General features: G+C 46.7%; 1 protein-coding gene across 1 annotated transcript in view; it reads right to left on the reverse strand.

The window, feature by feature from the left end:
* The window catches only part of RAB31 (RAB31, member RAS oncogene family), a 131,253-nt gene that overhangs the window by 67,248 nt on the left and 50,287 nt on the right, over positions 1–13,718 (reverse strand). The window contains exon 2 of the mRNA XM_053571670.1: positions 1,234–1,313. Coding sequence (XP_053427645.1) covers positions 1,234–1,313 — 80 coding nt within the window. The remainder of the gene's footprint in view (positions 1–1,233; positions 1,314–13,718) is intronic.

Genomic DNA, 13,718 nt, shown 5'->3' on the forward strand with positions numbered 1-13,718 from the left:
TGGGCATCACCTTGGCAGTCAAAAGGTTTCAGATTTTGGAGCTTTTCAGATTTCCAATTTTTGGATTAGAGATGTCCAACTTATGTAACAAGCAGCTGTGGAAAAGACAGGCAGTCTCCCTCTGAAATGAGGGATAGGCATACTGACTGCCCAGGATAAAGGATTCAGGTTCTCTAAATGTGCAGCTCCACTCCTATAATGAAATCCACTGCATGTGAGATGTCCAACTCTTCACGTCACCCCTGGGAATGTGGGCTCAAGAAACCGATATATAATACCAAGAATCTGGCTGCTGCGACTGTCTCAGTCTCTGACCCAAGAGCCCCCCGTTTTCTGCCAGCATCCATGAAACTGAAGCAGGCTATCAAGTTATGACTGTTAACCCGTTAACAAGTTGCAAGCTGCAAATAGGGTAAAATCTCAGACTCTTTATAATTCTTATAACTTTTTTTGATCATGTTTGTTGGAGCCATTTCCTGACCACAAACTATCTATACAACTCCAGCCTCTGACCTATTCATCAAGTACTCTGACCATCTACTTATTCCCCACCCTCCATTCCCTTCACTTTTGATACAGACACCCTCCCCAGTCCTCCACAATCCAACAAGTTTCCCAAGATATACAGACACATTGTTTCCCTGCTGAGGAAAACAAACCATGCTCTAGAAAATAAGAGAGGCCAAGTTCAAAGAGTGTCAAAGTGCACCTGTAAAAGCACATCCAGCCAGAGAGTCCAGAGAAAAGGGGCAATGGGGAGGAAAATGCTGTGGACTCCAGGTCAGGAGCATGGAGTTGGACAAGCCATCTCTGCCCCTCCCCATGCATGAGAGTGGAAATGCTGGCATTAGATTAATTCAGAAAAGGAAAATCAGTCTGCTCCACAGGCTGTCCAGACTGCTCTGATGTGCAGGCAGATGGCATTCCAGGATTTACCAGCAGAGAAATGAAAGCAAAACGTCAGAGATCTGCCCTGTGTATCATCTTCTGATTGGAAATAAAGCCAACATGATTTGCAGAATGATGCTCTCAGAGGTCAAGGAAATGGCCTGGGCAGCGACATGAGGAAGGTTAGCTGGCACCACAAGCCTGGACATCCACTTGGAAGTCCCTGAATTTCCATCAGAGTCTCCACTAAGGATTGAGTTTCACTGGCTGAGGCCTGGGCACAGTCAAAGCGACCTCTCTGAGTGCCCTGAAAGTAAGCTACGAGAAGAACATTCAGGAACTTACCCAATGGTAGGGCTGATGTTGTGATCAAAGTGGTCCTGGACAAATCGACACACAATGCTCGATTTCCCAACCCCGGTGTCCTAGAAAAAAATGAGGATACAGCCATGAAGATCAGGAGTGCCAGCTCTGACCTAGTGGGAACCCCAGACCAGAGGACAGGAGGAGGAATTTCTTGCTGATGGGGCTTGGGGAGGCGGTGAGAGGACATTTCTTCTACCTCTTACAATGTTTCCTATGATGAAATTGTATTGTTTTCATAGAAAGAAGTAAGGTAAAAATGTTTTAGAAACACGTCCCACATATATTCAATAATTAACCTAGAATGAGCATATTCATAGAACACGTATTTCTAGAAATCTGGAAAGTTTGGGAGGCTCTAGAGAAGTATGTTAACACACCACATTGCTTTGTAGTGAAAAGAATTAATGTTGTTAACCTGTCACTCAAAATACACATGAGCTATAATATTTCTCTAGGTGTCACCTTGTAAGACCGAAAAATTCTAATTTCTGCATTTCTAACATTTTCTCCTTAGGATCTGATAGTTAGATAATAACCTCCAAACTTTACTTAATTATATAAAGGTTGTGTCTCAGATCTTTCTCTATTAATTTGTGAAAGCTGCTTAGGATAAGGGTTCCCTTACACATTGGAAATTGAATGCAAGCATTTAAATCCACTCCCTTCCAAAATCCCCGTAAAATGGTTTAAGAAATAAAAGACACAAATTTACAATGTCAAAGAGATAGGAGAAGAGATAATACCGGACAAGTGATATCAGTGACATGTGGAAGACCAGCAGTTCCTGAAAATGGAGATGCTGAAACCCAAGTGCCTGCAGGGAGGGAGGCCAATGACAAGTCAATTCATGCAGCAGCATCCCAACATTTACCAAGCTCTGGAGGGCAAGGCCAAAAACTGTCAGTGGAAAGGCTACGCAAGAACATAGCCTTGGCTCCCCAGGGCACATAACCAGGGAACAGCCTCCAGAATTCTGGGAGGAGTGGGGAAGTTTACTCCCTGGGAAACTGATCAGGAGGTGCAGCGACAGGAGGCAGGTGCTTGTCACCCTGAGCCGGACCAGCCCAGACAGAAGCTGTGAGGGTCTGCGCTAGGTCAGAGGAAAAAAAAAAAGCCCCATAGTTTCTGATATTTGGCAACATGTCCACCAGTCAAAAAACCCCAGTACAAACAGAGCTTTCAATTTGCCTTTTAATCTTTAAAGAATATACAGCTAAGAAATATATTTCTACCCACAAAGAAAAAGATAAATGCTATTTTTAAAGATCATTCAAAGACAAAACTCTTGGACATTAAAAATGTGACGTCGAAATTAAAATGTCTAGGAGATAAAGGATAAAGTCAGGAAACCGCCCAGAAAGTAGAGCAGAGCCACTGCCTACAGCTACTCAGAGCTGCTCTTTTCTAAGAGGTGGCAAGGCAGGAAGACACCGGATCCTAAGACTTTGTCAGCAGAGACGTCATGGTCAATATATTCATATTTGAAAGGATAAAAGAGACATTTTGAAATCTACAAACAAAAAGCAAACAAGACATATTTATCAAGGAAAGGAAAAAATAGTGATCTGGATCTCTTAGGTTAAAACTGTAACTTTAAAAGCCAAAAGATCAAGGACAAATGCTGAAATTCAGAGGCATGTGTTTTTCTCCAGACACTGAAAGATGAAATGAGATTTGAAATACCAGCCAACAATCTGATTTATATTTTCACCCATTTTTAATCCTGCATTTGGGGGACAATCCAGCAAACCTGGAGGAACAGGGGAATCGGCCTACAATACTCCTCAGAAAATCCTTGTTGAGATAATCTCGCCTTCTGGGGAACATGTGCTGCGCTGATCCTGAATCCTAAGGAATGTTTCTGCTGCGTGCAAAGGGATGCTCAGAGTTCAAAGAGGTCGGAGCAGAATTAAAACATTAGCTCATGAGATCCCAATCGATGCCACTGCTATTTCTGAGCTGTACCTTGTATGGCTCTGGGCTCATATTCCTTACAGTGTCCCAAACCACAGCTCAATTCTTTTCATCTTGGTTGTTTTTAAGCCCCTCTGTGTGTGAGCAGATCTGGCCACACTGGAGCCCATGCAGCCCCCAAGAAATTGGAAACTGAGGGATGGTGATGCCCTCCTCTGCCCTTGAAGATCAGGAAGGTGCTCTTACGGCAGGCAGCACTCTTTCACAAGGCCACTGGTTCCTATAAACTGCCACATAGACAGGGTGGGGACCGCTCCTAACACTGACCACGCTGATGTTTATTTTTCTCCATTACAGCCTAGGAATTCTCTTTCTGGGGCCTTTTCCATTCATTCATTCTTCATTCACCCAAGTGCTCATCAAGCCCTCCCCTCCCCATGCAAACAGTAGGTCAGAGCCAAGATGGAGAGATAATTTCCACCCTGCGGAGCCTCTACAACGTGCCGAGTGCCCGGCAGAGGGCTGTGCCAGCCCACAGGGGCAGGGCAGGGCTGCCCTCTGCAGCTAACCCAGGCACCTCAAGCTCAGGAGACCACCTGTCAACTCCCAGGTTCTGTTCCTTTTTTTGCCTTCCGTGGTATCCTTCCAGCTTACACCCAGGCCCTGAAACTGCTCCTGAGAAACCACTCTCGTCCTCCCAGCCTGGCCCTTCCACCTTAAGGCCACAGGGTTCTGGGGTCTGGGGCTGAGGCTCTGGCGCCACCCACCCCAGGGCTCTGCACAAAACAAGGGACCCCAAGTCTCCAAAGCAACACTACAGATCCTGCAAGGCCAACCCTCAAAGTCCTCTCGGGGGCGAAAAGTTAAAAAGCCACAGATGGCGATTGCTTCTTCCTACTCATCCTTTCCACACAGGGCCCAGCCCACGGCCACAGAGCAGCTCGGGCAGCAGCCGGCTCACACCTGGCTCCTCCAGCCACACACACACACTCAGCCCCTCACACCTGGCTCCGCCACACACATACACTCAGCCCCTCACACCTGGCTCCTCCAGCCACACACACTCAGCCCCTCACACCTGGCTCCTCCAGCCACACACACTCAGCCCCTCACACCTGGCTCCTCCAGCCACACACACTCAGCCCCTCACACCTGGCTCCTCCAGCCACACACACTCAGCCCCTCACACCTGGCTCCGCCACACACACACTCAGCCCCTCACACCTGGCTCCTCCAGCCACACACACACACTCAGCCCCTCACACCTGGCTCCGCCACACACACACTCAGCCCCTCACACCTGGCTCCTCCAGCCACACACACTCAGCCCCTCACACCTGGCTCCTCCAGCCACACACACTCAGCCCCTCACACCTGGCTCCTCCACACACGCAGTGGGGTCTTTTTCTTTTAAACAATTCAACTTAACATTTCTCTCTCTTGTGCATTTGACAGGAAAGAAATAACAAAGGACAGGCCAAGTTTTACTCTGTCTCGAAAAAGGAGACTTTCTTACAAAGACCGGCCCCATGCATTCCTCTCTGGCCGCTGCTGTGAGACAGCTCAGAGAGGCCCTGCTGGCCACTGGGTGACCTGCCGGGACAGCTGCCGTTCCCAGGCCGGCCACCAGGGGCGCCCTGCCCGCGGGGGGACCCCCCAGGGCCGCGGGGACCCTCACGACCTGCAGGGACCCTCCCGGGAAGCGGGGACCCCCCCGCGGGCAGCGGAGACCCTCCCGGGCCGCGGGGACCCTCCCGAGTTGTGGGGACAACCCCCCGGGCTGCGGGGACCCCCCTGGACTGCAGGGACAGCCTCCTGGGCCGCGGGGACCCCTCCCGGCTGCGGGGACCCCTCCGGGCTGTGAGGACCCTCCCGGGCCGCGAGGACCCCCTCCGCCCCCGTCCCGGCTGCAACCCGACTGCTGCCCAGGGCGGTGAAGACACAGGCCGCGCTCAGAGGGAAGCCCGCGGCCGGGGCGCGTCCAGGACACTTCGACCGACACCGGGTCGCAGCTGCCCGGCTTCTTTACAGGCCGCACCGGTGGAAACCCGGCTGTGTCTAATCCCGCTCCCTAAGACCCTCGGAAAGCCACAGGCCATCCTGTCCACGCCCCTGGATTTGCAAAAGAGGAAACTGTGAGATTTCCCCAAGGTCACCCAGCTAGGGTGCAGAATCAGAACCAAAATGTCGGAGTCCTAGTCAAAAGCTCTCAAGGCTCTTAGGAGGTTCAACCAACTTCCCTGCTAAATGTAAATTTCTTTAAAAAAAAAAAAAAGAAGTCCAATTTCTGTAAGTCACAGGAGTACTTTCATGGCCGCCCTCTAACTCTCCCTGGGACAGCTCAGATACTAGCGAGCCTGGGTGTCCCGAGGACAGAGGGTGCTGCTGTGACAGTGACAGAGGGGAGTGCCCTGCTGACTGCTGGGGGTATGAGAATCACACACATTCCACTGCCACAAATCAAACAAATTCTGATGCCACCCCCAGGAATAAAATTCAGTGAAGATCCTTCCTGTGGACACATCACTGTTTCACATGTGCTCAGACCCGAGCTGAGGCCGAGGCCTGGCTCTTTCTGCCCAGTGGGAAATGAATCCCTCATGGGATATCCCCTCAGAGCACCGGCCTCTGAGGACAGCCACTTACTGGGAGATGACAGCCTTTGCTGTTTGAACTGTCACATCTGTTAATTATATGTAAATACATAATTATGAAATGAGAAACCAGAGACTTTCAGCTGCTGCCACGTAACACTCTGGGCACCACCCATCTGTGAACACCAGACAGTGACAATGGCCGTTAGGTTTCCTATTCTCTGAGATAAAGACATGTAACTTCTGGGAAAATATCTCACCACCACCTGATGCTGCTCTCATGGTGCACATCACCAGTCAGCTCAGGACACATTACCTTATTGAGCCTGAGAAAGGCCTCACTCAGTCTTTTCAAGCCAGCCCTGCAGGGAAATAGGACTGCAACACAGTCGGCACAGGAGTAAACGCTGTCGGCTCTGTCCTCTCTGCTCTTCATGACCTTCCCCACCCTACTACCATCACCTCCAGCTCCAAACTCCCTGAACACTGCTTTGTAGACCTTTCAGAAACCTTTAAGGTGGTAAAATGCTTTAGGAAACAAGTAAGGTTTATACACTGTTGATAACATTATAAATCAATGTGACTCTCATGGAAAGGAAATTAAAAAATATAACAAGACCCGCAGTCTCATGAATTCCATTTCTAAGAATATGTTACAGTTAAAAGAAGGAAAATAGTGAGCATGAAAAAGTTTATTGTTGTAATTTATAAAAATGAGAAATGGCCTAAATAAATTAGCTATAAATTAAATAAATTATAGCACCTACAGTAGACTTTTAAACTTTGGTTTTATTTCTATCAAAATGTTAAAGAGAGAGAATATGATTTGCCCATAAGGCAAACTCCAGAAATGACCCCAGTGCCGCAACCCGTGTGGGATCACCTGATTAATTCCAGCATCCACTCTGGTGTCCGAATCAGAGTTAACCTTATATGGCAAAGATTTTTTTATTTGTTTATTTGGTTTATTCCATCATCCACTTAGTTAAGTGTTGAGATTTTAAGACTTATATACTTCTAAAAACTCGTAAGCATCTTGAGCATTGATAAGGAGCTAAGTTAGGATATTTAGGATGCCTATACAGGGAAGCCAGACCTGATAGGCAGAAGGAAAGAAAACAGAAACAGGCAGAACCGTGGATGGCTAATGGTTGGGATTCTTCTGCCCCTAAAGGTGAGGGAAACCAAGAGCACCGTAGGAATTCAGCTAAGAGGGATAAAGGCGGCGTGAGGATATATGGACACGTGCATACACACCCCACCCACATCACCCCTTGCCTGGTAGGCAAATGCCCCCGTAGGCTACGCGACAGTAGGCAAAAGAAGTATGTGGTCATTGGAGACCATAGGGTGCACACCTGGCCGGTCCCAGTCTGGGGGAAGATGCAGCTTGCAGATGAAGAGATGAGGTCGCGAGGGAAAGCGTGCCTAGAGAAAGCCAGGCCTCAGCCCCAACCCTGAGTCTCCTCAGAACAGAAAGCAAAGTAAGCTCAGGAAACTCAATCTAGGAGGCACTGACTGCTGTCTGCGGTGCTTTCAAAGAGGTCCCCACAGCACAAATTCCGTATTAACCCACAAAGCACTTTTCTGAAGCTTGGCTGAATTCCTCTTCCTCTTTACCCCATCCCACCCTGTGTTGCCTTTGTTACAAAGCCATCAACAGAAAACCCAATGACAAATACCCCATAAGAGCCTAAGGTCCCTTGGCTAAAGTGCTCTATCAGTTGGTGGGACTAAGGGCTGCAGGTCAAAGCACTGAACATTCCTCCTAAAACTCCCACAGAGCTCCCTGGAGAGCTCCAATTCACCCATCACTTTGTGATTTTTTTGTTTTTTGTTTGTTTTGTTTTGTTTGAGACACAGTTTCACTTTGTCACTCCAGTAGAGTGCTGTGGCATCATAGATCACAGCAACTCCAAACTCTTGGGCTCAAATGATCCCCTTGCCTCAGGATCCCATGTGGCTGGGACCACAGGTGCCCGCCACAACTCCCAGCTATTTTTAGAGATGAGGTCTCGCTCTCAGAATGACAGCTTACCAGGCGTGTGTGCCCGTGAGCCCTAAACAACATCGTGGTGGTACAAAACAATCCTGTTCATCCTAAGCCCCTTTTACCAGAGGGATACTTTCACACTGAAAAGGTTCTGGTGTGTATAAATCACAGTAACAACCATCCCCCCAAACATGCCATAAAAGCAGAAAATATTATTAAACTCAAGTCCATATTTTATTGCCACACACTCTACCAGCTGCCCTTTGTGGATGGTGACAGCAGGCCTCTCTCAAGTAGAGTAAATCTGTCTTCACCTTATGTTCCCGGAAAAAACAAATTTACACAGATTTGTGGAATGAAACCTCAATCAAGCCCAAGGAGGGAGGCAGGTGGGAAATCCGCCTGAAGATTCCATTAACCACACCCTTTTGCCAACCACAAGAAAAGAAAAAACAAAGGAAAAAAAATTGAGCCAGCAAGGCAAGAAAATCCAAGGCTAGGCATCTTACTGTAGTTACAAAATCACACCACACAATTATCAACAAAACACCACAAAGTATCAATGAAAAGCTCCTGAGCATTCCCAAGAACAATACTGCCGTTCGTTCATTCATGTATAACAAATGTTTCAAAATCCATTTACAAAGAACTTATAACATATATGGCAAAAATGGAACTTAACTGTCTCACATTCAAAAAAGGTCGGTTATGCTCTGAGTTTTAGAGTCACTAGACTTTGATTTCTCTACCTGCCTTCCAGTGGGAAACATGCCTTAATGAAGCCCATTTCAAACATATAACTAGCATAAGTGAACTTAAGTTTTTAGATTAATGTACCATGGATATTAATGAGCACTGCTTGGAAAGAATTCTCTGCATGAAAGAATCTAAAGCCCACTAAAGTGCCATGTTTGAGGTCAAAAATTGACCAAGAGAAATATAAAAAACCCTAGCAGAGAATATGAAAAAATAGCCAGCTGTGCTGATGTCTACCTACAGTTCCTACAGGTCCATGTTCTTGGGAGGTCAGGTGAGAGGGGCAGGAGCTTAGGAGCTGCAGGCAGCTCTGCTCTCCAGACCAGGCAATATAGCAAGACCCTCTCTCAAACAAAAAAAAAAAAAAAAAAGAAAGAAAGAAAAGTAGGAGAGAAAGAGTGGAGGGGGAGGAAGGAAGGAAGGGAAAGAGGATATGAAGGAAGGAGCAGAAATGAAAAGCATGAAAGCCACAGAAAGAGATGATTAGATAGTGCAAAGGGGAACACACACACGTTCACATACACACCTCACTTTTTAAAGAGGAGTAGAGAGAGGAGAGATGACGTTGTCCACAATTCCCACATAAGGAACATAGAGATTGCCCGGGGCCCTGTAACTAGTGAAGGCAGAGTCAAGACTCGGGCTTCTCATTCCCCACATCCAGCGCTCTGTCCAGCAGGCAAGCGTCCCTCTCCAGAAGGCACCCACGCTGGAACTCATTCGCTGATTCACTGCCTGGGCTGAACACGGCACACAGGCCACACCGGGGGTTAAAAGGACGAAGTCCTAATTGTTGCAGTGAGGACACATACAAATGAGTCTTCAACTCTACAAAGGAATCAAAGGCAGGAGGTTAGGGCAACGGGGCCTGGACTAACAGTACAGACAATTCCCAGCATCAGCCGGACGGCTCGTGGCTGAGCTCCACATGAACATTTGCTGAATCACCTGGAACTCAATTATGCATTTTTCCATTTAATTAATGCAGTAAAAAAAGGAGGATTCTTTCCCAAGCTTGCTACTGAACTACAACACTCTACAGTGGAACCTGACATCCACGTAAAACATTGTTTCCATAAAAAAACTGACTCTACTTTCAAACAGAATTTCAACCAGTGTGACCCCCACCTCCAGGCCTGTAGAACAAGTGTAATGCTTCAGGACTGTGAGACCTTCAGTGAACAAATGGCCTAATGGATTTGAGCTCTAGTAATACTGCCAATAGTATAAATCTTTCATAGGGGTAGGGACGAGCAAATTAATCACGCTGATGATAAGAAAAGCCGACGTGGACATAAAAAGTTCCAGGCACCAAGATGAGCACTTTCTGTGGAGAAGTACCAGCTATTATCTCTTCAAATATCACCCCTGCTCCATTAAATCTTTTCTTACGGAACTTGAATGATGCCTGTATTACATTTGTTCACCTTATGTATTATATATCCTGTATCTTTATTTTTCATCTCTGACTTTCTCTGAGTTTGGAGATTGTCTTTTGATGTACGTCCCAGTTTTTCCTACAGTACCCTATATGATGCTAACCCCTATTGATTTCCTAATACAAATTATTATATTCTTCAGGTGTAATTTTTTTTTTGGAGTCGGAATCTTCCTCTGTTGTTGAGTGCAGTGACATCATCAGAAATCACAGCAACCTCAAATTCCTGGGCTCAAGTAATCCTCCCACCTCAGCCTCCCAGGTAGCTAGGACTACAGGTGCTCTCCACCACACCTGGCTAATTCTTCCATTTTTAATGAAGATGTGTCTTGCTCTTGCTCAGGCTGGTGTCTGCAATGCTCCCACCTCAGCCACCCAGAGTGCTCGGATTATAGGCATGAGCCACTGCATTCAGCCAAATTTTTTACTTATTATACAGTCTTCAATTTCTTGCCAACTTTTTAAACTATGATTTTTATTTCCTTGCACATATTAAAATTCATATTTTGAAGTCCATGCCTGATAATTCCATTGTTTAGATGTTCTATGGGTCTGTTTCTATTGACTGTTGAAAGGTTTCCATTCAAGCTGCTTTGTTTTCTCATCTCTCCAGACATGTCTGATTAGACCTCAGCATGGTCATTTTCAAGGAAGAAATCAGAGCAACTTGCCAAAGGGCATGTGTCAAAGTGGGGATACTCCCCAGATGTCTCAGATGCTGAGATGGAGGTTTAAAAAGAACAGATAGTCTTCGTTCTGCAACATAATCCACCCTGAAGAAATTGCCTCTAGGAAGAAAATATTTATAATATCACAAAATGCAGTCCCTTTCTGCTATTAGTCCCTTTCTGCTATTAGTAAATTTATTTTCCTCCTATTATCCCAGAGTTGGAAGATCTGGCAGTCCCCAAGTTCAGCAATCTTTCTGTCACCGAGTGCTCTGGATTCAATGTCAGGGTGGCTTCTCTTCCCGGATGAGGGCAGAGGAAGATTCTACTACTAAGATCTAGAAAAGCCAGAGTCACCGACATTATCAGAAGTGAGAAAAGCAAAGTGCCAGGATTCCTCTCCTAGCCCAGCACTTAAGGAAGACTTCATTGTCACCCCCTCTCCTCCCTGACAGTTTAGATCAGTTAAAGAAGGAAAAGGAGAAGGAAGACAATTTTTAAATGGGGAAGAAGAGCAATTCCACAACTCCTGCACTTCTGTGTTTCTTAGAATAACCTCCCCTGCTTCTTGGCATTTCCAGAGAGCAGTTTGTCCCAATGTACAAACTCCGTGCAGCTAAGCACAAGTTTCAGTTTACCTAACGAGTCTTAGAAAGCGTGGCCTTAATTGTTCAAAAAAAAAAAATTAACACAGTTTTGTACCTAAATCACACTCCCTGCCAAAGGAACCAACTGTTCCCTGGCCATTTTTTTTTTCTTCATAAGCAACATGTGTGCAGGCTCCTCGCTGGGCAAGCTGGGTCACTTGACAAGTAACACAGACACAAGGTCCCACATTGTAGAAGGGAAATCCACTGAGCAAATGAAATCCTGGCTTAGGAAGGCACTGGGCTCCAAACTTTGGGTTTTTATGATTATATTCTGCAAATTTTTATAAAACAATATTTATTGTTCCTGAGTTGAAGATCTGGCAAAAAGGCGTAAGTAATGATCATAATTGCAGTGGGCTGCTCCTAAAACAGCTCTCCACCTCCTGGTATGCACTTCCTGTGGCCTGGATCCAGTAACCTGCTCCTAAGACATGGATTACAACACAAGTGATGGTGTCACTCTGCCTCTTTTTCATACCCCTCCTTGCTCTCTTGCTTGCTTTGATGAAACAACCTGTCACATGTGTGCAGAGGGGACATAAGGCAAGGAATGGAGAGAGGCCCCAGGGCACTTCTACCCCAGGCTACCAGAAAAAGAATGCTGCTAACAACCATGAGGGGATTCTGGAAGCAGACCCTGCCCAGTTCCATCCCGAGATGACTGCAGGCCCAGCTGACACCTGACTGCAAGCCCACTTGGCTATACCCAGATCCCTGACCCACAGAAAACATAAGATAGTAAGTGCATGTTGTTTTAAGCTATTCAGTTTTGGGGGCAACTTGTTACACAGCCACAGCTAACTATGCAGATGTTAACGGATAACATGCATTAAGACTAACTCTGTCTGTGCAAGTTGTCTGTTTAATCCTTGCAACAACACTTATGAAAGTAGGGTTATCCCCATTCTGCAGATTAGGAAATTAAGGTTTAGGGGAGGTCTGTGGTATGAGAGGTTGAAGAATGACAATTTTATAAGACTTACAAGGCTCTGCTCTGAAAGCAAAGATTTAGAATATTCCTCACTCTCTGGGCTGTGAGAAGGAAAAGAGATTATGTTGCTTTAACTGACAAAGCCCACTCAGAGTGACTTAAACACTGGTAATAAACCTAACACCAGCCAGTGAAGTTAGCAAGGAAAGAGCTACCTACAGTGCAAAGCAATAATTCAGTCTAAGAATCAGTCTCTAAGGAAGATATTTCAGCATCCAAGATCAGAAAGCAGAGAACTAGAGATTTCAGAACTTGCTTTAAAGATCTCATTATAGACATTTCAGAGTAGCTTTGAGTAGGTCCCTGCAAAGGGACGCACCGTTTTATTAAGGCCTTTTCATAGGGAAACTTTTCCCTATGAAACTTTTCCCTTTTCTTAGGGAAACTCTCCTGTGTTGCTGTCATTTCCACACACTGTGACTCACTAGGGGGTCCAGCACCCAGCACGGGGACGCACCTGTTTCAGTTACTCCCATCTCACCTGCCTCCACACACCCTTGGTGGGGGCCTTGGGAGCTGTGATGGGACACTTTAGGGGAAAGAGAAATGTTTTTCCACCCAGCAGGTGGGCCACAGCTGGATATGTAGCACCTGGACCTGCCTATGCAGAGGCGGAAGTGCAGACCCAACCCGGGGAGCTCACTTCCTCATCTCTCGATTTAGATAATCCTATTAGCCCTTCTTGTAAAACAGTTCTAAAGGGCAGCTCATCTGATGGATCCTAAAACAGGGGAGAACACTCGAAATAGCAAAGTCTTAGATGCGAGTCAAGGAAACAGGGGCGGTGAGCCCACCGCAGGGCTCTGTGAGGATGTGCTCTCGGGGACCAGCTCATCTCGGGGACCCTGTCAGAGGGACGCTCCCTTTCCCACCCTGCCATCCCCTTTCTAAGCGGTTACCTTTCTGGTAACTCACACTGCACCATGTCAGATCTCCAGCATCCAAAGGTCACTCACAGCACTTTCCCACTGTTAGAACTTGATGGCCCTCATATTGTTTCTACCACCACAGAGAGGCACAATTAAACTTTGCCTGCAGGGGCGAGGCCTGGAGACATCTCCCGGTCACCTCTCCAATGTCTCCCCCTCAGGTAAACACATGCCTCTTTGATCCCACCACGGCATCTCTGGGTTAGGGCTAGGAACAGAGCAAGGACTTCAGGCACCTGTGAAATAATATCCCCCCCAAGCATGTGGAAACCTTTGGGTACGCAGGTCACTATGCAAGGTCTGAGACAGACTGTGTTATGGTCCATGATTTCACTTCCAAGGAGCACCGTCGGCAGCGTCCTTTCTGATTCATCTGTGCCAGTTTCACCTTGCTCAGCTTACCATATTGTAGGGACAGCTTCATTTGTTTCTGTCTCTGCAGCTCACATTTCTCGATTGTTGTATATCTCAAAACTTTCATAATAACCCACATAGGTGATTTTCTTCTGGTGAGAAAGTCCCTCATAAGAT

This window comes from Nycticebus coucang, chromosome 19 (genome assembly GCF_027406575.1).
Source record: "Nycticebus coucang isolate mNycCou1 chromosome 19, mNycCou1.pri, whole genome shotgun sequence".
NCBI lineage: Eukaryota > Metazoa > Chordata > Mammalia > Primates > Lorisidae > Nycticebus > Nycticebus coucang.